At 34.1% G+C, this 22,793-nt stretch overlaps 1 protein-coding gene across 3 annotated transcripts in view; it reads right to left on the minus strand.

The window, feature by feature from the left end:
* Sema1a (semaphorin 1a) overlaps window positions 1-22,085 on the minus strand; it is a 237,148-nt gene extending 215,063 nt beyond the window's left edge. For all 3 annotated transcript variants that reach the window (XM_013307413.1, XM_013307412.1, XM_013307411.1), the window contains exon 1: window positions 21,882-22,085. In XM_013307413.1, coding sequence (XP_013162867.1) covers window positions 21,882-21,978 — 97 coding nt within the window. In that variant the 5' untranslated portion in view covers window positions 21,979-22,085. The remainder of the gene's footprint in view (window positions 1-21,881) is intronic.
* Between the last annotated feature and the right edge of the window lie 708 nt (window positions 22,086-22,793).

Here is a 22,793-nt window from a genome sequence, read left to right on the forward strand (position 1 = left end):
CAATCTCGAATTCCGAGTTCGGCTTTGTAACAATGATGATCTTAAGATATTCGTATATATTGTGATAAATGATGTATAATTGAATTACATTGATATCTCGAAATTGACATATTACCATGGCATTGCTTTTTCAATTACACAATAAATTGTATGTAGTCATCCATCTGTTAATTGGTGAATCTAAAGTTTGTTCAAGCTACCTTAATAACAAACGTGAAAAATGTAAGGAATTTTATGGAAAAGGTCGCGAATAAAACAAAAAACGCACTATTTTAATATTATTTGATATGATTAGAAAAATTATTAATAGCATAATAATTCCATGTTTAGTATAAAAAGGCATTCGAATTCAGAAACAATTGAAAATGCACAATATGTCTAAGGAGAAGGGGGTAGGGTTGGGGGTTGAAATTCGTGGTGTTTTTCCGCTCCCTAATGAAGCGTTTCCGCTGCGACAACGCGGCGTTCATGTCGCGATCGCACTTTTATTGTTGTTTCTTCATTGTTTTTATTAAACACCGTATTACGTTCTCGTGAATAAGTTTCGAAGTGAACAACTTAATGGCATTTAAATTTTGCGCATTGAATTTAATCTATGTTTATTCTGTTCCTAGTTTCATTGTTCATATTTTGGAGGATTTCCGCATATTTGAATAGGATATAAACATGCTTTGTATACCTTTGCAATGCAAATATATTATCTTTAAAATAACATATTTTATGTTATTTTCCAACTTTCAATATTGTCGGCAAAGCATTAAGCAATATAATAACAAGAGACTGCTTTTTATACCTATATTCAATGGTCTTCTATGGTGCCTTATCATATAGTAAAGAGGAAATATTTGAATGGTTATTTGTTTGCAACGAATAGGCTATAGTTGGGAAGCTACACTACGCGAATGAACACACAACGCGGACAACTGCTAGTTAATACTTAAGTGACGTTAAAACTTATAAACGTCATCTTTATGAAAACATTGTAAGTGATAGTTACAACAATCCACTTTGATTGATTGAAATAAACGTAAGAAAAGGGATTATTTAATAATATTCAAACTTATTTCCCTTCACTTTGATATAAAAAAGACTACATTTTCCTGCACACGTCGGAAATGTAAAGCCACTATTTGAAATGTCGAAAGCGAAAATTCAATTCGGCTTGCGAATTTTTGACGTCGCTTTTCGATATTCAAGAACATTGCTAGAAGTTTCTCGGCAACTTTGCGTGACTGACTGCCGAGTAAGTGTTGGTACGCTAATAATATTAATTAACGTGATGTCGAACACTATTTTAAGCAATAACGTGCAATTAACTAAGTATTTATGTAGATGTAATCTCGCTCTACATTGTTTCGCGTTTTGGTGACGGTTCACACTGCCTTATTTATGCGATTGAGTCACACCTTCGACAGACACATATTCCTGCACGTATAAACATATTGAACTCGTGCTTATTAGTTTTTAACAGTGGTTTAAATTTATAATTATTACGAGTCAAATGAAACTCAGGAACTAAACTGCAATTTCCTTACTTACCCTCTAATATTTTTACGTTTCGATTTTATTATCCTCGTGACTTACCTATAAAAAAAAAAGTTTGCATTAGTTATTTAATGTTATTAACTTAAACAAGAAATATATTATATAGTTATACAAGTATATTATAATTTAATAAATATATAGCAAATCATAGAATATACTCGAAACCGTACTAACTAACCAACTATAAGAACGACTTTAGCAATAGAAAACTAACATTTAAAATTTCTAGTTAATAAGTTCTTAAAAATATCAAAACTGTACCGCTAGACTCATTATGCAAGTCAAAGTGTAGACGCTGTTCGAAAATATAGATTAATAATGAAGTTAGCAGCGTCTATTGTTGGCGTGAAGTTAAACGACGGTGCAACGAGCGAAAGACGACGTCAGCCGTCATGAGAGCCTTCGCCCCGGGGCTCCGGGGGACCGGCAGCCATTGACATTGTGCAGACGAGACCAATAGACGCCATCTTTGTCTGCCATCATGAATACAAATATATCGCTTATTTTAATCAAAAAGATAACGTTTGGCTACTGCTGAAATACTATTTTATAAAGTGTTTATGCAGAAAGGAATAAGGCAATAAATGTTTTTTTTTATGTAAACGAGTTGGATTTAATTAAAAGAAAAGTTTAGTAGCTTAATGTATATGATGAGGTCCTTTAAAAAGTCTGTTTATCTTACTAATATTGTAAATGCGAATGTTTAGATGGATGGATGTTTGTTTGAAGGTATCTCCGGAACAGCTGAAATTTGGCAGACATATAGAACATAGTATGGAAGTACACATAGGCTACTAATTATGTTTTCTTTTAATTACGCGCGGACGGAGTCATGGGCGACAGCTATTTTTAATATAATACACAGCCAGAAGTATTAGGCCAATGAAAACGTAAGATATTGTCAATCATAAAAATAAATTACTTAAATGCAATCAATGCTCTATTTTTCTATCTCTGACCACCTCCTATTGATTACAGTCAGCGTATATTAATATTCATAGTAACCACTATCAGCTTCGCTCGTTCGTTGCTTGATTTACTTAATTGTTCAGTAATAGCTTGAAGTCTACTTAAACAATATCGAGTTCGCTCCTACATTGTTGAACTTGTTACACAAAACGTAACATGTAAGCGTAAATCGGATGCGGTTAGTGATTAAGGTTAGCTAGATAAGCCAATTGATATAGATCCTATATTGATTTGTAGAATATACCACGTTTTTTAAATAAATAAACCGACCAAATACCACGGTATTATTCTTTTATTCTATGGACAAAAATAAACATCTTTGCAAAGATCTTAACTTGAATGGAGGTTTATATACGAATAAAATCTTACTTCTTACTAATATTATAAATGCGAAAGTTTAGATGGATAAATTGTTAGAAGGTATTTCCAGGACGGTTCATCGGATTTCGATGAAATTTGGCACAGCTATTGAACATAGTCTTTTTTTAATTCTGCGGAGGCGGAATCGCGGGCTACAGCTAGATACACAGAATTTTAAGGCGAATAAAAAATGTTGGTTTATATGGTAAAACTAATAAAAAATGAAATGGAATAATTCTCCTAAATTAGTGATCACTGATAAAAATATTCATAAGTATGTCAAATAAATAATACTAATACGTCAAAGTCTAAAACCTTGTATATAATTCTAAAGTATTCATATTTGATAGCCCTAAGTTTAGTTTTAATTGACCTATATCATTATAAAATTCGTAAATTCTGTGACATTAACGATCCAAACTGAAATATAAGTAGGAAAAGTTCGACTCGACTGTTTTGTTTCATCATGAAAACAATAAGGCAGCGAAAGGGAAATGAACAGAAATATTTTTTTATTATGACACCAAAATAATGATCCATTCGTGGAAACTTGACTTGAATAATTAATAGGTTGATGCTTTTTTTACAAACTAAGGAATAACCAAAATTTGTTATCAAAGATTACAATAAATATTAAAAGAGAATAGATTAATAAATTAAGTTAGTTTAGTTGTACCTCAAACTCATTTCAATATAATAGTGTAAATATAAAAATATTTATTTCCAAAAAATATTTGTCTCTTTCTATTCTAATTATGTTTGTATATACTAGTTGTTACTCACGACTACGTCTGCGCGGAATTAAAAAAATAACTTAATTACTAACGTGTGGGTTCTTCCAAGCTGAGTTCTAGTTACCTTATATAAAAGCTCTTACTAAACGTTAACTGATAAAAGTATAGTTAATATTAAAATAGTTTAAAATAAAAACTATTCACTTCTAGTGTCAGGAATGATCTGTTTTAAAAGTTCTGTCTACAAGGATTTAATTCATTCGCATCCTGCAAGATCTTGAGCACGGGTCACCGACAAAGGGGACGGAAATTACGTGACTCTTTGTGAGAGAATGTCTTATAAATCTCGGACCGGTACCTACCGTTTGCAGCAATTGAAAAAATCAGTGAAGTAATAAATTCTGAACGGTCCTCGCGATGCGATTGGCATGGCATGGCTATCGTATCGACGACTGCACAGTATGATTTGAATACTTCGCATTGTAGACAGTATGGAAAGGATTTTGTTTGATAAACTATTACTCACATCAGCCTTTGTAAGGATTTGTTCTATTTTTTTGGCGAAAATGATTACTAGACAAAATTTAAATGTGTTATGTTAAATATGCCCGTTTCGTCTTTTACAACATCTTCCTATTTCAAACAATTTAAACAAAAGCTGAATGAAAAGTGAACTAATAATATCGTTTTTTTATTTACTTTTTCGATAAAAGCATGAGTTAACGATTATATTGCAGACTTGTTACTGACAGGCGACAATGTATTAAAAGTTACAAAGTGGAAAATGCAAAGGGTGAAAATAATGTACCGAAACAGCATATTTTAAAATTGTGAAAAGGAATTTATTAAGCTTACTTTACTAGTACTTAATTCAGATTGTTATTCAATCAAGCGTTTTATATCTAGCTATAATAATATTTTCCATCTGCCTAAAAATTGTCTACTATACAAATGGATAATCTATCATCATCTATATCAACAAAGAGTAACGAAAAATAGAGAAAATAAATTGGAGAAAGATGAAGACGTAAAGACAAGGTCTGTACTCAATTACTAGTGTATTTTATTACTTTATCGGCCCATCGATATACTTTTTTACGATTAAAAATACGAATTGATATTACTAAGTATAGATACGCAGCACCGACCGAGACGTCTAAGGCTATCGGCAACTTGACAGTGACTGATCGTTGCGTTCCCCCACCCTGGCCTCCTTTCCCCCATCGTTCACTATACTAATCAAAATCAAAACTCGATATTTTTCTTTAAAAAAAGTCCACATTTTTTTAATTGATTTTCTTTTTCAAGATATTACAGACACGTGCACTTTTTCTTCAATTAGGTCGAGGCCATCAAGATACTTGTACAGATTAAACGAAATTATTCAAGTACCAAATAGTCGATATAGACTTTTCACAATATCGTTTTTTTTTTAAAGATTTACCTCGTCTAGAACATTAATGTTGAAAAAATAGACAAATACTTGACATATCATCGTTCAACCTACAAAAAAATTTAACATCAAGCAAGAAACCTCGACGGATGAATACATAAAATAATTGTAGTAGCTACACCAAATGTGGTTAGAAATTAAAATAATCCAATATAAAAAAATAACTCTAGTCTAAATGATAGTAACAGTTTTATATGTTTTTAATATACGTCCATGATCTCACAACTATTTCAACATCTCCCTACGATTAGACCTATTTTGTTATTGAGGCTGGGTGATAAGAATAGGTCGCATAATATTTAAAGACAAACGACAACTATGACTTCATCTTTGTATTAAAGAGATAATAAAACCACTATTTTATTTGTTAGTCAACACGTTCACTGCTACCGTCTCGCCCAACTAATCAATTAGTAATTTTTTGTGGCATTCAAAGTTTTAAATTATTAATAACACAAACAAAATTATTCTCTACGATATTCAGACATAACATTCAACCCAAATCCTTATAAATAGTCACAACACAACTATCTAACTATAAATCATAACTCAACCCCGCCTTGACTTTTGTAATATAGCACGGATGCAACATCGCCACAGAGTAACCAAAAGAAAAAAAGCCAACGCAGCTTATCCTAGAGTCAATAGAAGTCAAACAAAAGGCATGGAGGAAATAAACCGCAGTATAATGATAAAAACCCCAGCACTATCCCAGCTGTAATGCTAGTTTCACACGGAGGCACAACAGTCAGTGCAGTACCGATATTTCATCGCATAAGTTGACCATAGGACACCACCGCTGTGAATTGTAATATTATATATTGTCATCTCTTTCATTCACTTTGAAAAAACAGAGACCACAACGCATATACAGGTGTCACTATCCTCTTACTCATAGTGACACAGTACAAAACTGTTATGATATTAAGTGCGCGTTAAAAAAGTAGTAATGCAATGTCTTACAGTACTAACTCACTGTTATGTCTCCGTGTGAAACAAGCATAAAGCTCTCGGTTGAGGCGAGCTATAGTTTTTACTAGCGAGGCGTGACCTTTTTGCTTAGCAGCCCCGAGCTTGCATCCGGATTTGCATCCTGCACCGAATGGTCTCGGAATAAAGATGCGGCCGCCGGCTCCTTTCAATTTATATAAAATTGATCTTTACTTGCAGTTTTGTCTTAGTTTATGTTGGAAAGATGACTTCCCGGAGGAAATTGAAAAAGACGAAATATTCGTATCAACATTTATATGTAAAAAAATAGAAACTAATTTCATATCAAATGATTCATGAAATTTAAATAAACAGATAGAAATGAAAAGGTTTGTTCCGTTAACTAAGAAGAATTATTTATTCTTTTATCCAGAATATCTGTTGGAATTGTAATAAAGTACCGTAGGTCCTAAAAATAAAAAAAATTATAGAAACGTTTAAATCTACAACGATTAATAAATATAACAAAAAGTCTAATCCATTTCAAAGGTAATCAATCAATCAATATTCGAACAAAAAGGTTCGGAGTTGTCCGGAACTGACTTATCGGTTGACTATCTTTTTATAAATATTAACGAAAACGCCGATAGAGGGCGACAAGATTTAAAGTTAACGGTATACAAAATGAAGGCAGGTACGAATGAAACGGAAGAGATACCAGGACTACAGGACGTCGACGTCGCTTTTTATACCAACGCAAACAAAGGATCAGACGAACTATTAAAGAAAGAATAAAAAGTATGCACGTTAAATATGAAAGAGAATTTACGAGCAGCTAAGAACTCGTAGAAAGAATAGAATTATATTTCTACGATTAAACTTTTGAGTAACATTCGAAGATGGTTGGAATTCAGATAAATATAGATTTGGTAAGTTTACATAGTAAGTAACGACTTTTAGAAATTACGTCATCAGTCCATCAACAGTTGTCAAGAACAAAAAACTTAAACCTCACAATTATATTATTTAATTTTACTGAATAGTTTAGTTTTTCTTAGCAATGTAATAAATGCGCTGCTCTATTTTCTAAGTAAATATTTTTTTTAAATGCTATTCCAAACAACTCACGTTAAAAGCATTCAATTTTTGATAAATATTTGATTGCTATCAATTTATTTGAGTAAGAATAACAAATATAACCTGCTCATAAGCAACCGGAAATGCTATTGGTAATACAAAGGGATGTTTACGAACGTAAACACCAGCATGCCTTAATTAAAAAGAAAAATGAACAAAGATTTTTCCATTCGTTCCGTTTCTCTTAAGCCAATATTCATTCGTAAACAATCGAGTGCAGCTTTGAAATGAATAAATAATATTAACGCCGTCGGATGAATATTTCCGAATAGAGGAACTGGCAGGAGGGTGTCAGAGGCAGTGAAGCGTGACTGTAGTCATTCGGACATGACCGTGACTTACACGCCCCACACCCCACACTTTCTGACAAAGTCTTTGACTAGACATGTCAGCTTCTTGCGGAAATAGAGAGCTTGAATTATTTCTTGTAACAAATATATTTTTGATCATTTGAATGTTCTAAAGAGAAGAAAAATGTTATACCAATTGACTTATTCAGTGATGACACTACAACCATTTTGTACAGATAAATTATCGTTATAACAATCGTATTATACTTTAAAATGTCTTCTATTTATATTACAATTGTAAAAACAAAAATCGAAATCATTACAAGTACTTCTTTTTCTTACATACAAAAATAAAACAAAGTTTTTTAACATTTCCAAGGCTAAATTTCTTTCGACTCAATTAAAAAGTTTCTTCCTTTCGCAATAAGGAAAAAAAATAACAAATTCCACAATTGTCATCGAAGTGAAATTTAAGTTTAGGTAAACTCTTTTCATTACGGCACTTTGGAGTGAATCTGCGATCGGTAACATTTGTTACTGGGTTTCGGTACACGTCAGCGGTCGAACAATTGAAAGGGGCTTGTAGGCATTCGGGCAAGGCATTGTGAGCCGCGACTCGACAGACAGACCGGCCCCAAAAGGTTCCGTAAAAGAACTCCTTTATACTCGCGATCAATTTGCCGAAAGATATCGTCCGAATTAAACGAGCAATGTCATTTTATCATTTGTAAACCACACAAATCGTTTACTATACGAGAAGAGTCAAAGAAAAAGAGGAAAACAGTTTCACATGTTATTTCACGTCTTATTTGTTACGTTGTCGACTCAACATTCATTATAGTTAAAAGTTTTATCTCGTCTATTTATATTTAGTTTCTATTCTTAACTAGGACTGTCCAGTTCCTTGGACAGTTATCAAATAAATTTAAGTTAACAACAAATACGATTGGAGGACTTTTTGACAGTTTTTCAATGAACCCTAAACTTGTAAATAAACGTACAAACGACTAACAGTATCTAAATAGAGTAGATAAACCATTGCAGAATATCAAGTTGTTTAATACCGTCTGGGTGCAGTCACCCGGGCGCAACGCACCGTCTGCCAGCCCTCTGTTTACCAGATCCACAATAGCTATTGTGTGTTACATTGTGGACGAGTTATTGATATCATGTCAAAGGAAAACTAAGAGAAACCTCTTTAATTATTTACATTTAGTTAAAAGTAAACCGAGTCTTATTAAAATGTGGACAACAGCTTAATATTCTTCTATTAATAATGTCCCACACATTTCTTCAGTCTTTAGTTTGCAACACAAAAATTATTTGTTTTTCAAAATACTATAGAGAACAAACTTAATACTAACTCAAGCTCGCTCTTCTTCGCGATCGTTGCTTTAATTGCAGACGGTGTGAAAGGTCCTCCGTCAATCTTTATTAACCCGCCAATATAATCGATTGGTTGGACTAACGAACTAACTTCACTCATTCGAGTGGCCGGAACGATTTGCGTAAATTGAACTATTGATTATACTCCCACTTCAGCGACTAAGACATCAAGCAATCTTAATTTCCGCCCGATTCTAGATATTGATAACCAAGCAATTTTGTCGTAGTTAATACATAAGAATATTGTATTGTTTTCAAAGTCATCTACTTTTTTTTATAACAAAACATAATAGAATTACAACTAAACGAGAAGGAAATTAATAGATTTTAGCGTGTTTATTTTAACAATACAATTGACAACCGCTTTCATTATATTACCACAATTGTATTTGCCTTCTGCCAATTTATCTACCACGTAATTTAAAAAATACGATAAAATCTATAAAATTACCTTCATTCGCTGGTTAAAAATTGAAGGCGTCGTTCACGAAATAGGGGTCAAAATAGGAGCACGATTGCTTTAGAGCTACTATTGGATCTTTATCTTTTATATTGCACCACATAGCCAACAGTCTTAACCATAATCGTTAAAGTTCTCTTATTGCAAGCTGTTAGGAACGGATTTCACATGGCTACTGCTTTTAATTGTTTTGATAAACTTAAATTTTACAAGACTCAATACATCAAATTGTTTTTACAGTTGACTAAACTAGATACATCAGTTCTGTAGAATATTAAAATATCATGAATTGAATGAACTTTAAGAGAGAATTGATCTAAAGATAAGATAATTGACATGAAAAGAATGAAATGGAAAAGTCGATCAAGAAATTTCTCTATTTGCAATATTTCAATGAAGTTTGTCAAAAAGATGATCGATCAGTTGAACGAGAGAGCGACTGAATAAGAGATCTACTAATAATAACATTGTCAGAGTCCATTGTCCGCCGGGTTGACCCAATTACGATCCGCGAACACCACATTGAAGCGAAATTGTTCGATCTGTCTACGGAAATTAAATTTTCTGAATACCCGTTCGTTCCGTTCGATAGCGAAAGTGTCCGCAACCACTAAACATAGATCTCCGGCATCACAAACATCTATATAAATATTTCAATATTTTTATCACAACATATGAAATGGATCAGCCATTTTCTAAATATGATTCGAACAATAAGTCTTATATGTTTCTTTTACATTAGTATACTACAAAAATAAAAACATACACCAACATGTGCAGAGGTCAACATATCAAGGATAACCTATAAACATGATCATGTGCTGCAATAAGGCGACATAAATAATAACTGGTTATAACCTGACTGGTTTAAATCATAAAAATGGATATTCGTGTCACTTAAATCAAGACGAAATAAATGGTGTAGTCAATACGTAATTTATGTGATTCAAATAGCGAAAAGAATTGGTCTCTATATCTGGCACATTCGATGGAACAATAACGCGTTATCATTGTAAATGACAGTTCATTTAATAGCTCCATGATACCATATGACAAGACGTAGATCGATGATAACCGTTATTGTTCTCGAAGATTAGAATTAAATTCTATGAGGAATATTCTAAAGAGCTCACGTTGAATTGGTCTTGTATATGGGGTCGGGTATTGTGGATTCATTCGTTATTTTGGGAGGACCGCGTAGTGATCACTTGGCAACTAGGGAAGTATTGTCGGCCCTGAAGGCATTGTGTTTTTTCCGCTGACGTAGCACTTTTTCACCAAACGTTTCGGGGGTCTTTTGTGAGTTCGATATACTGTCGGATATTGATCTGCAACGCGTGTACTCATCTCGCAAATTCCTTTTTTTTCTATTTTCAATCAAGCAAAAGAAGCGTTACTTTTATTACTTCTAAAGAAAAGTATCTTTGGACTAACAATTTCAGTTAAATTATATAATAATAACCAGAACGTAGACAAATTACCGTGGGTTCATGAGACCAAAACTCAGTTAAAGCATATTGTTGTTTCTTTTTTGTCAAAGATAATAGGGATGACAATACGTTTGTACGGGAATTTTAGACTCCGAAACATAAGGTTGGTCAAATATTATCGAAGGAAACTTATTGATTTATTATAGTTAACAATACCTACATAATAAAGGAGCTAGGCAGTACCATAGACATTAGTTACTATTAACCCCGTGACTCCTGTGACTAAGTGCAAGTGCAATTGTCCTGTTAGCCGAGAATACAAACAATGCGGGACCCCAATCAAACGGACCGGATGGCCGTAATTAAGATCTGCGCTCCAGTAATTTGAGGGAGGCGAGATCCTGACGGTTTTGTTACGGCACACTTTCGTTTTATACTAAAAAGATTGTATAATATTGTTTTAAGAAAAAAAAGGCGTAAAGATGAATTAAAAATGAAGAGAAGTTTATGATCAGGTACGGAATGATTACGCTCAGTAGTAAAAATGTAAATAAAATGTGACAAATAAAAAAGGTTTGTTCAAAGAATTTTAAGAATATAAAAGGTCTTAAAATAGAATATAAGTACAAAAAATAACAAACATCGAGAATGAAGTTGTTGAAAAGATAATCGTAATCTCTGGAAATTTTCTAAATTATTTTTTTTTATAATATAAAAGCACAATCACAATGACAACAAAACATAAATAGTAAAAATGTACACAATGATACAATTATTTCTAAGAAAACTTATTCAATTTAAAAATACTTCGAGTAAATAATAGAAATTGCTTTCTAAAAATCTTCAATAAAACATTTCCTTGTCTTAATACAAATAAAGTGATATCTATGCATTCAAAATCATTCGCTCGTATTTTAATAATAGTATATAAATTAAACATGCAATACATAACCATACTTAGGTATATTTATACAAAAACAACAAATAAAAATCGCTAAACACAAGTATAATTTTCGACTCCCATCGTGAGTTTCGTAACTTGTTTAGGAAAAGTTCACCATAAACTTTGGAATTTATCTAGCCCATATTTTTAGACGTCCAGCGCCGCGGCGGCCCCCAGGAAATACGTCGCCCAAATTATAATGGGTGCGGTTTGGAAACAATTCACCAACTTTTCGTTCCCTTTTTTGCTCATACCAGAAATTTATCAAGAAATTATAAATAGTATTATACTTTTTTACACCCGGTTTTTTCATCGTAACTTTTAAATGCCTTGTCATTTATCTCAACAGCCAGTATCATTCTTAATTTTTTATTTTAAAAATTAAGTTTTCAGATAAGGTATATGTTTGTACTGGCCGCTAACACCTCGGTGTTATTGCTCGTCATATAAATAAAAAAAATATCAGGCTGAAAGAAATGAGCGAACTAGCGCTGTCGTTTTATTAAACGTTTTTCCATCGCCGGCCGCCGCTCACCGCCATGTGCCAAACAGCTGCCGCTCTCCATTTTTTTACCAACTCCAACTTTTGACCCCACTTTGTTGCGATCATTCATGTGGGAATGGTTTTTATAGAAAAGTTTCAAACTAAAAACATTCCTAATTCCATACGTACAAGTTTGATAAACGCTCGTTTGCCGTGGTTTACTTTAAGTGGATGTTATTGTTATAGCTTTAAATTAATTGATAGATATTTTATTTAAAAAAAAGAGCTAGTACAATAACATTATTGAACTAACTAGAAAATCACCGTTATTTTTGTCTTATTTTATGTAAATATGAATTACAAAGTTTTATGTCTAGTTTGCTATTAAAATTTTGACTTGGATTATTCTACGCAACATTACCAAGAAACTCACGCATTTATGGATAAGGGGTGAAGAGATTTTTGATAGTTAATAATTTGTTTAGACATCATATAATACATATTTAAGGTAAACCTTTATTACCTGGAGAACTGGCATCTAAAAGTAATAAATAACAAATAAAAATGTAATCAAGTCGACATAACATTGTCGTTTATGTTGTCCTAGTAATTTATGACTAACAAATAGTGTATAATAAAACTATATGACAGATTAGAGAAAATTATTTATGGAAAGGAATAAGGTTCGAAACCGCATAACGACCGTAAGTTGAAATGGAACCCCCGGGAGGAGGCCGTTCCTAGGCAATTACATGTGACGGGTGTCGTAAAAAGCCACATTCATAACGATATGACTGCAGACTTCGTCCTATATAACATATCATAAAAACAAATATAATATTGTTAAACGGCGCATATTTTTTCCATGGAAGCAAACGAGAAAATAAAATCTGCTACAACCTGGAAAAAGCTAGGGATAATGTTAAGTGTGCTAAAAGTTAATAAGTCAAAACACAATGATAAAAACAAAGTCGAGTTTCTGTCTTGACTTCTCTTTACTTGACACGATCAACTGCACGTTCCACAAAATACTTTCAAAAACCGGCAATTTTAGAACTCTAGTGAAATGTTTTGATCAGATTAAGTATTGCGTGGTGCGTGCACCGGAGACATTGAAATCAGACCGAAAATCCATTCCGTTCCTGAGAAAAAGGAGTACAACTAAAGAGACGAAAAATAACCAGGAGGTCAGTCGTCTAACATCAAATATTATACCTTCGTTATTTACAAGTGGCGATAATAAGGGAAACGATGATGAAATATCAATATTATCTTTGCAAGGTGCACATGTTTATGGACTATTTTCCCCTTTGTATTCTCGTACAACGATTATTTCTTCCTGGTAGAAAATAATAGAAGTTTTTATCTGATAATCAACAGACCACAGATGACGTTTCTTCGTCGTCTGAATAACGTTTTGATATCTGGGCAAGTTATCGAAACTTCTTGTAGGAACTAATCCAATGTCACTAAGGAAGTAAGTAAGCGAAGCGTAAGTTTAGCCGGTAACAGGAAGTGTGTCCAAAGTTACGCGCCGCCCCCCAATGAACTCCGCATTACGGCTTCATTAGTCATCAGTCTTGGGATATCGTGCAAAACATCTTCATACTATCTTTTATCGCGCTATAACATTTACAATTTGGTTAATTAATGAATCAATTTGCCTATGATTTTGCCAATCGTTTTTATGTTTGGGAAAACTTAGAACTGATTGGCCTACAATAGTGTAGATAGATACAAGGTATAAAATTGGGATATTTCAATAGTTTAATATATTAAAAAAACAAAAGTAGATAAAAAAACGGGGAAGGATTCGATAAAGGAAAATAAGATACCACAGATCCCTTTTTAGAAAAGTTCGTGCGTCCTATAAAAGTCGTAATAAAAAACCAAATGGAATACAGTTTCTTATAGTTAAAATGGATGTGACATTGTTTACATTTCTCTAATACTTATATTTTTGACCAGAATTCGGTATTATGAGTAGTTATTTCACCCTGGTTGCCTCTTTTATTAATATCTGTTACATACTGTTTAAATCTTCTTTGAGTTCTTTTCGCTTATTTAAGGAAATGTGTCATTAATACTTAGATAGACAAAAATACCTGATGAATTCCATTAAAAACTCTTTCATGAACTGTATAGGGACAGCATAAGTTATTTCGGCCGGCTGCCGGTACCAGACGTCTATCTAAATATAGAGCAATCGATAGTCGCAACGATATAGCATGGAATACAGTTGCTTACAAAGTAATTTTAATGCTAATTTAATTGTCAACTATTTCAGCAGATTTTATTTCGGTTCAGCAATTCTAAATGTTAAAAATATTTGCGTCATTATTTTGACTTCTAACATCGGTAGAACCCTCAAAAACAATACTTGTGTGCACGTATGTTTCGGGTCGCCCGTTGCAATACCACGACCACACAGAAAAGATGGGTGTAGTGGAAGAAACTCGGCGTTTTGTCTTATGTGTGGCGTATAGGAGTGTGTGCTGGAGGCCTAATTGTAGCCTATGTACCCTTCCTATCGTTTTCTTGTAAGAAAATGATAGGAATAGGACGTGAACGTCGACGAACGTGAATAGGACGCATGCGGCATACTCATCTGCAATTGCAGATGTCTACGGGCAGCGGTTGCTTTGCTATTTCGGCGAATTCAGACGAATATTTGTATTATGTTTTAGTGTCATACTCCAAGATCTGATGCATAATAGATCAATTATAAATATTCAGGATCTTAATTAAAGTTAAATCTTTTAATGCAATTTAATACTTTAAAGCTATTATTTACATTTATTAAGTAACATAAAACTTTACTCAGTTAAAGAAGTTCTTAGAAAAAGTAATACAATTTCAAATAGAACGCCTGCAAGGATGGAAGTTGGTATTAATTATGAAAGCGGGAAAGACATTAATTAATCAAATGGCTTCAAACTACTTAGTTTCTAACAAATAAAATTATCGCGCTCATCGGTCATTGAACTCTGTCAAGTTCAAGTGTACAGGAGAGCTGTGCGATCGTTTATTTTTAGTGCACTAAATTTACTCAACTCCTTCGTTTTTTACTCGCGTTTCCTGCAACCGCACCCCGTTTCAAACAGTCTCCGTAAAATTGGACGTCATTGTAGACACATAGCAGTTTTTGTAAAGATAACGACAAGAGATAATAATGTGTACTATTTATTTAGTTTTCATCTTACAGATGTTTTAATTTGGCGACTCTATGTAAGTGGGATAAAGAGAGGGAGATGTTGATGACTCATTTTATAATGATTTGTAAAATGCCTCTACAGAAGATCTTTGCTTTTCCTGAAGCAATACTTTGAGTAATTTTCATATTAATTGAAACGGCGTATCTGCAATTTTTAGCACAGTTTCTGTAATAGCTAAAAGTAAGATTTCTTTGTTTTCTTTCTTGTTTATATAAATCGTCTTAATAGGATTTCTTGAGTGTACTTTATATGTTTAGTTAGAGCCGAGTCGCTTGACACCAGTAAGTAGTGCGTGCGTTTATTGTAACAGATGTTCAAGACCACATGTGGCTATCTAAATATGTCTCCGTATAAAGGCCTATTGTTCCATAGAGACAGGCTGAAATGAAGTGCCATTATATCGTACTTATTGTTGCGTCCGGCTGCGGACAACATAAAGTTTGTTTATCTTTGGTAGGTTTAATTAGTGTTAAAACTAACGCTTTAATGCAATAGGTAAACAAATATGAAACAAATTTTCTTACTAATAATATAAATGTGAATGATGGATGGATGTTTGTTTGAAGGTATCTTGCATGGATCTCGTTGAAATTTGACTCAAATGTAAAACATAGTCTGGAAGAACACATAGGCTATTAATTTTTTTTACACGCGCGGACGGGATCGCTTTTTATAAAAAAAAATAGTTGTAAATGAAACGAAATGGAATAAAAAAGTATCGGAGCTACTAATAATATCAGTTGCAATGGCGATATAAATAAATCTTTAAATTGAAAGCGATAGAAAGTTCCCTCATGACGTTTTTTTTTTCTAAACAGATGAAAGCGTATTGGTCGTACCCCGGGCGAAGCATTGTTAGCGTCGTACAATGCACCACCTGCCTCATTACCAGAGTCTACAAAGGCTACGTACCAACTATACTAACATGACTGGCAGTCAACAAACGTTTCAATTACACGGCAAAAAATAATTTTACGTTTTACGATTAAATTTTAACACATAATTACATCGCTGCTTTTCTTATACGAATTTCAAAAAGTTAAAACATATAAATTATAATGGACGACAAATAAGAGTTTTTATATGTGAAGTGCTGATGAAACCATCTAATAGTTAACCGAAAAAAAAATATTTGTCCAGTTCCTATCTATTCAAGATTTAAAACAAGAGAAATAGATTAAACAACAGATAGTTTATATTATTAATTGTGACTAATAATAAATTCGCGTTCATTTCCAATAAAAAATATACCTAAAGAACATTGATATTTTCCTTTGCATGTACAAAGAAAATCGAAACATCGAAAATCGTAAACACAACAGACGGCGACTTAATATCAGATTCATTGACTTTTAAGTCACAAAAGCGATCACAAAATCTCGCCACTTGTCGCACAAAGCGAGCATAGTCGCGCGCCACCTGGCTTTGAAAAGCATAGAGCTTTAACCACCAGAGCTCTCTCTATACTGGTCATTTCATACATTTGATATACTTCGAAGCTCTAGTCATTGGCCCATTTCTTACGACCCATTGACTCCGGGCCATTCATCGCTACGTTTTCAAAGGTTTTAAATGCGGCTCGCTGCAAATGAGAAAATGCATGTTAGTAATGAGCAAAACAAAATGGCCGCTATCACATATACTGAGAGAAAATACATTAACATCGTACCCCCATTACTAGATAATGTAGGATTAAAACGGTATATAGTTAAAGTGCCATAAAATATAAGATTTTACGTTATAAAATTTAATGTTCGGTGAGCATGTTTCTAGAGAAAAAAAGTTTAACTTGTGACGTCATATGCAATCGTGTGACATCAAAAGACTGAAGAAAACTATTAAACTATTCTAAATAAAAGGATCTAAAAACACCATCGTCTTAATCAAATTGACAAAAATAAAATGTTTCAAACACATGATCAATCCCTTCTCAGATTAAAAACAACGAAACATAAACAAGTCATTTTTAAGGCACATCATAAATATGTAGGTCAACTTCCAAGCTAAACAATTCTAACATTTACGATTTATAATTCTAAAATAAATAACGTAGAGTTGCTTATAACTAAATCCTTATTAATATAAAAATATTTTTTAACAGAATTTAAAATGTTCCTTCAAAGGTGTGACCTTACAAGGCGTTATGAGCCTATTAATAAAAACATTTGAAACGATCGCGTCGACTTTACCACTTTTACGGTTAACATGACTCGCAACTAAGACCCAGTTTACTTTAACTTCTTACTTAATTAGAAAAATGTTTTATAGAAAAAGTAGAAACATGTACAAAAGTTCGTTTTAATAAATTTAAAACAAACAAACATGGAATAATATGAACATACTTATTTAATATATATTATTCAGAACAACGAAAATTTGTATAGGAGAACAACAAGATCACTAAGAAACGAGATTTAATATAATAATTTCTGTTTACCTCTATTTATTTAAAAGGACTCGCGAACTAATTATCTTTTTTAATAAGGAAGTCTTTTAGGAATACACGGCGCACAAAAGTATTTAATTCCAAGCTGAATGGCGCAGTAGAAATTTGTAACTATGCGCAAACCGACTGCAGCTCCCCCCAGTACGCTCATTATTAGCTTCCTTTTAATCCCGGTTTAAAAACTGCATGACAATGAGCAAGGCACACTCCCGGGACCGGCTTTGTAAAAAACGCCTTTCCTTTCCATTGCGCATTGAGTATTTGAACAAATATTTTTATTACTAAACCAATGTTTGCCTTGTCCTCATCAACGAGGGTTGGGTCGGACATGCATTTATTACCTACCTTTTACTTATATCCCTATTGCGAATTAAATGACAACCGATTTAACAGACAACTAGTCAGGTATAACCTTAAAATAATGCCAAAGTTTGATATGAATTTGTTCGTTCCAAAATTCAAGACACAACCAGATATCGTTAAGTCACCTATATTTTTAGTAAAAAACTCTCATGGCTTAATATTACATCTTAACTGTTAAAATATTGTCTCTTCAATATTTATGACGCCATTTTCTCTCTCACTAAAAAAGAAAAATATACTCTTAATCGTAGGGTTAATCTTCGCTAAAGCACAACGTCGACTAAAACAAAAGAAGTCGAAATTTTGATTGCAGTGCACACTGAAACGGATCCCCCAAAACGGCGCACTAAAAGAAATTAATCGGCGTGTCCAGAAAAAATAAAACAAAAGGCACCATGAATCCCACACTGAGCGAAGACAATATATTGCGTCGTCATAAAGTTGTGCCTCTCCCGCCAGGCGGCGCCAGAGGCAGCCCCCCGCACCCCGCACGCACGTGCGTTACTGCCACTCGTCTGTTTCATTCAAGATACCAGTCGATAACCGATAATACACTTTATCACCTTATCCTAAGGTGCACATCTCAATATCACACTCCAAGCGGGAAGTCCCAAACGATAACTCATTTTATTTCTACGTACACTTAAGTACAATTTGCTTTGACACCCCGTCGCATTCCTCTCGACTTAAGCGATCGCGTTGTCGATGAATGTTTGAACTTTTGTCCTTTTTTGATTAGCGGTTATAGTTGCGGCTCCCTCGGCATTTTTATTAAGCAGTCCGACATCAGCATATTGCATAAACAGTTCATACTTAAGATTGGCACATTTGAAATGAAATTTCAAGAAATGTACTACGGATATCACAAAAACAGGTTACTTTTGAATAGTTCAGCCTTCTAAAGTTTAAAAGTTATCGAACAATTAAACAAACTCAAATACAAAATATATAAATGTTAATTTACTTTTATTAATAAATAGTATAGGAGTGGCCAGTAATAAACAACATAGAATCGTTGCGGTATTATGCACCCCAACCACAAAGGTTCCCCAGCGTATTGGTCCCTGATGTATAACCCAATAAATACCCATAAGCTAGAATAGGACACGTTCAAAACATTCCACAGTATAAAAGCATTATCCAGTAATTTATTTATACCACAGGTATTACCTGAACGGTTATTTTATGGTTACACTTAAACGCTCAATAATAATAGAATACGGTTTTAGATGGATACAGCTACTCCAACCACGACCAATAAACATTAATCATACTTTTTTTAATTTAATTCGCCCGTAACCCTTATAGTATTCAAGGACCTGTTTGAAGGGTAGACAATTTATTATTTATGTATATCACGTTAAGAATATAAATCAAGTATATTATAATATATTTCGAGGCAGGCTCACAAATAAAAAATATTTGTCACTAATACGAAGAAATACGCATTTGTTTAGTAGTAAACAAAATGCCTTTGTCTGCTTATAAAGAAAAGCGATAGAGCCAATTGCAATGTTCAGTCCACCCAGTTGGTGTTAATAAGCCCGTAAGTATAGATAACTGGGAGTGCAGTTAACGCGAACACTGACCTTACTTAATCTTGTTCAAAAGTGAGTCATCGGAAACAATCTGGGAGAAATTTCTGCATCCAATTTCCTACCAATACTCGCCTCGACCCACACAGAACCGGTCTGTCTTAGTGGTACAGTCAGACACAAAAGCAATATGAATATATATAAATAAAATGAATGTTTCAACCTTAGTCATGTTCACGTTTCTGAACCATAACTATAAAACTTTAATAGATTTTTGTCAAAAAAAAAGGAAAAAAAATATCTCGACTTTTTTTTCTATAGCGCGACATTAGAATGCATGCCGGATTTAGCTGGTAATTTATATAAGTAGCGTTAGACTTAAAAAATTTATAAGTCGCATTAAAACTCGCCGTACCTCCTCCAGAGGCACTTTACGGTGAATTTGTATTCTTTGAGTGCGCACTTAGCCGGAAGTTGCCTTCATTATCGCTTCGCATTTTGTACACAATTTGCACAAATTGAAATTGTACCCGGTACAACAGTTATAGAATAATAAATATATCAATATTTCAAGCACTAATGGAACCCGTAACACTATACAAATGAGACTATTGCAATCACAATTTCCCCGGAACACTATTTTTGTACACAACAATGAATTTTTAGTTAACACATTCCTATTGTACTAGCACTAAGATAGCAAATTACAGTGGACGTTAGTATTTTTATCTCCTCAAAATTCAAAGAATACCAAAAGGGATTTTACTGCTAGTTAATTTCCATAGGAACCTTTGATCGTTATAACCACAGTGCGCGGTCATCCCACCCTTCTGGTTTCAATTGCTAGATCACATAACTGAAGAGGTGTTGACACGCTACGAGTGTCTCCACATCAAACAACTCAACTATAGCCGTTTAATTAACTCGGACAATTAGCAACGCTTAGTTAATAATATCCATTTTAAGTAAAATTGATTTATGAATGCAATTAAATTAATATCGACAGCAAAATGCGTATAATATTTCGTCTCTCAAAGGTTGTATCTGAATATGTGAGTAAATACATTAGCATTTTAAATCGAACGTTCACAAAGACCGGATACAACGGCAATTCAGGATATGTACTCGTCGTATTTGTGTCTAGACTTGATGACAGTACATTTCCTTAAATTGACAGCATTCCCGTATGAGTGAACCGACAAACTAAGAACGTTGTGAAAGGGGCGTCGAATTCTTTTGCACATCATACCCGTATCGGCTAAACTTGCGGTACATAAAGCTACTCGTATATTACTAATCCGGGCGTAACATTGCAAAACGCAGAATAAACTGCTGGCTTTGTATTGCACTAATGAGAGGCACGTGGCCCGTCCCCCGCAATGCAGACTGCACAATAAAACAATGGCACTACACAACAGTTGTACACCATCCCTTTATTCCTGCAGGATGAACTGTCGCGTGACTGTGACTCGTTGTCAACGATCCCAAGCCAAAACTTTAGGGACAACTCTGTTTATTCTATTTATAGTAATGTAATTCTCACTAAATATTCTTATTGGGTAATAATTACTCTGTGTGTGGGATCACCCACTAAGTAACTTAAGACAGGCGAGGTTCACATTAAAAGAGTAAAGTAACAAAATTTACCGCTACCAAAATATTACGTCTCTATATTATTGTTATAAGAGAAAAAGTAAATTGATTATTATCGCTGTATTTATGTTTACAACACGCTTCTATACATAATATACTAGCTGTGTGACGTCTACAATATTAAGTTCAAGTAAGGTCATTAAGTTTTGAATATCAGTTTGTCAATAATTAATAACCTAAAAATTGACGTAAACGTTAAGTTCAATGACTTCATACTAGATATCAGCGTTGTCCCACTTTAAACTCTATCAGGTTCCTAAAAGCTGTGTCTTTAGCGCAAACAATCACACTTTAAGTTCATTTTAGAGAAATAAATCTTCACAACACTAAATAAACTTTCCTTCCGAACAAATTTCAGATCGCAACAGATTCAAAACTAACTTTTGAAATGTTTGTAAGCAAGTTGCCGTCAATCATAACATAAACATCGGTTAATACAGTGAGTGACGCGAGCGTTTATATCGATGCTCGCATTTCGTTCCTGTTATAACGAGGGTAACTTCATGTCCACTGGCGTTTTTGGGTGTTCCATGATGACAAGTACTTACCTAATTGCGCGAAGACTTTGGGCCTGACGTTCTCCTGCCAGGCGGCGGCGGCGAGGGCGAGCAGCGCCGCGACCAGGGCACAACGGAGCACGATCATGGCACTAGTCACAAGTCGACATCACTCGGGAACACTCGCGAGACGTGGAGCGCAGCACAGACGAGCGGGGCGCGAGACGGCCGGCGGCGGACTGGCGGTGGCGGGCAGACGAGGGGTGGGTGCGGGGCGCGCGTGCGCTGGCGGCGCCCCGCGGTCTCGCATGCGTGGGGCTGCGGAGTGCGGACCTCGCACGTGACGCAGCCCTCCGCTCCGCGCCCCAGCGCACCCTCGCGGACGACGCCGACCCTGCGTTGTCATAATCGCGTTAAAAAACTGCATATCCTAATGAACGCTGAGCCTGCAATTAAAGCCAGAGGCAGTGAGGCCGCTTTACTCTCCGCGATTGGCACTTTCAAGTAGGAAAATGTCCACTACATTTTCAGACTTGAAAGTGCAATAACAACTAACTACTTTTATCTGACATCGAAACTTTTTAATATATAACTTTTTCGGTTATCTTTAAAATTGGTTATTTTAGGAAACAGGTATATTTGTTAAAATGTTCCATGTTTAAAACATGTTTTAGGTTATCGTTTAATGGTGTTACGCTGCAATAAAGTCAAAATAGAGACCATTATTTTAATTAACTATTGAATTGGTATGGAAACTTACAATTGAATAGTAGGCTACCCGCAGCGATGATCGTCCTACGATACATATTTCTGAGTTCGTAGAAGTGCGTTAGGTTGGTATTACAGTCAACAACACAAGTGAAAGAGTATTGCAAATATTCAGCTTACCCTCCCCTAAATGAAAATTTGAACAAAATTTTTGTCACTAATTGACTCGCGTCTATAGTTATCGATATCTAACAA

The sequence above is a fragment of the Papilio xuthus genome, unplaced genomic scaffold, assembly GCF_000836235.2.
Source record: "Papilio xuthus unplaced genomic scaffold, Pxut_1.1 DF828142.1, whole genome shotgun sequence".
NCBI classification, from domain to species: Eukaryota; Metazoa; Arthropoda; class Insecta; order Lepidoptera; family Papilionidae; genus Papilio; species Papilio xuthus.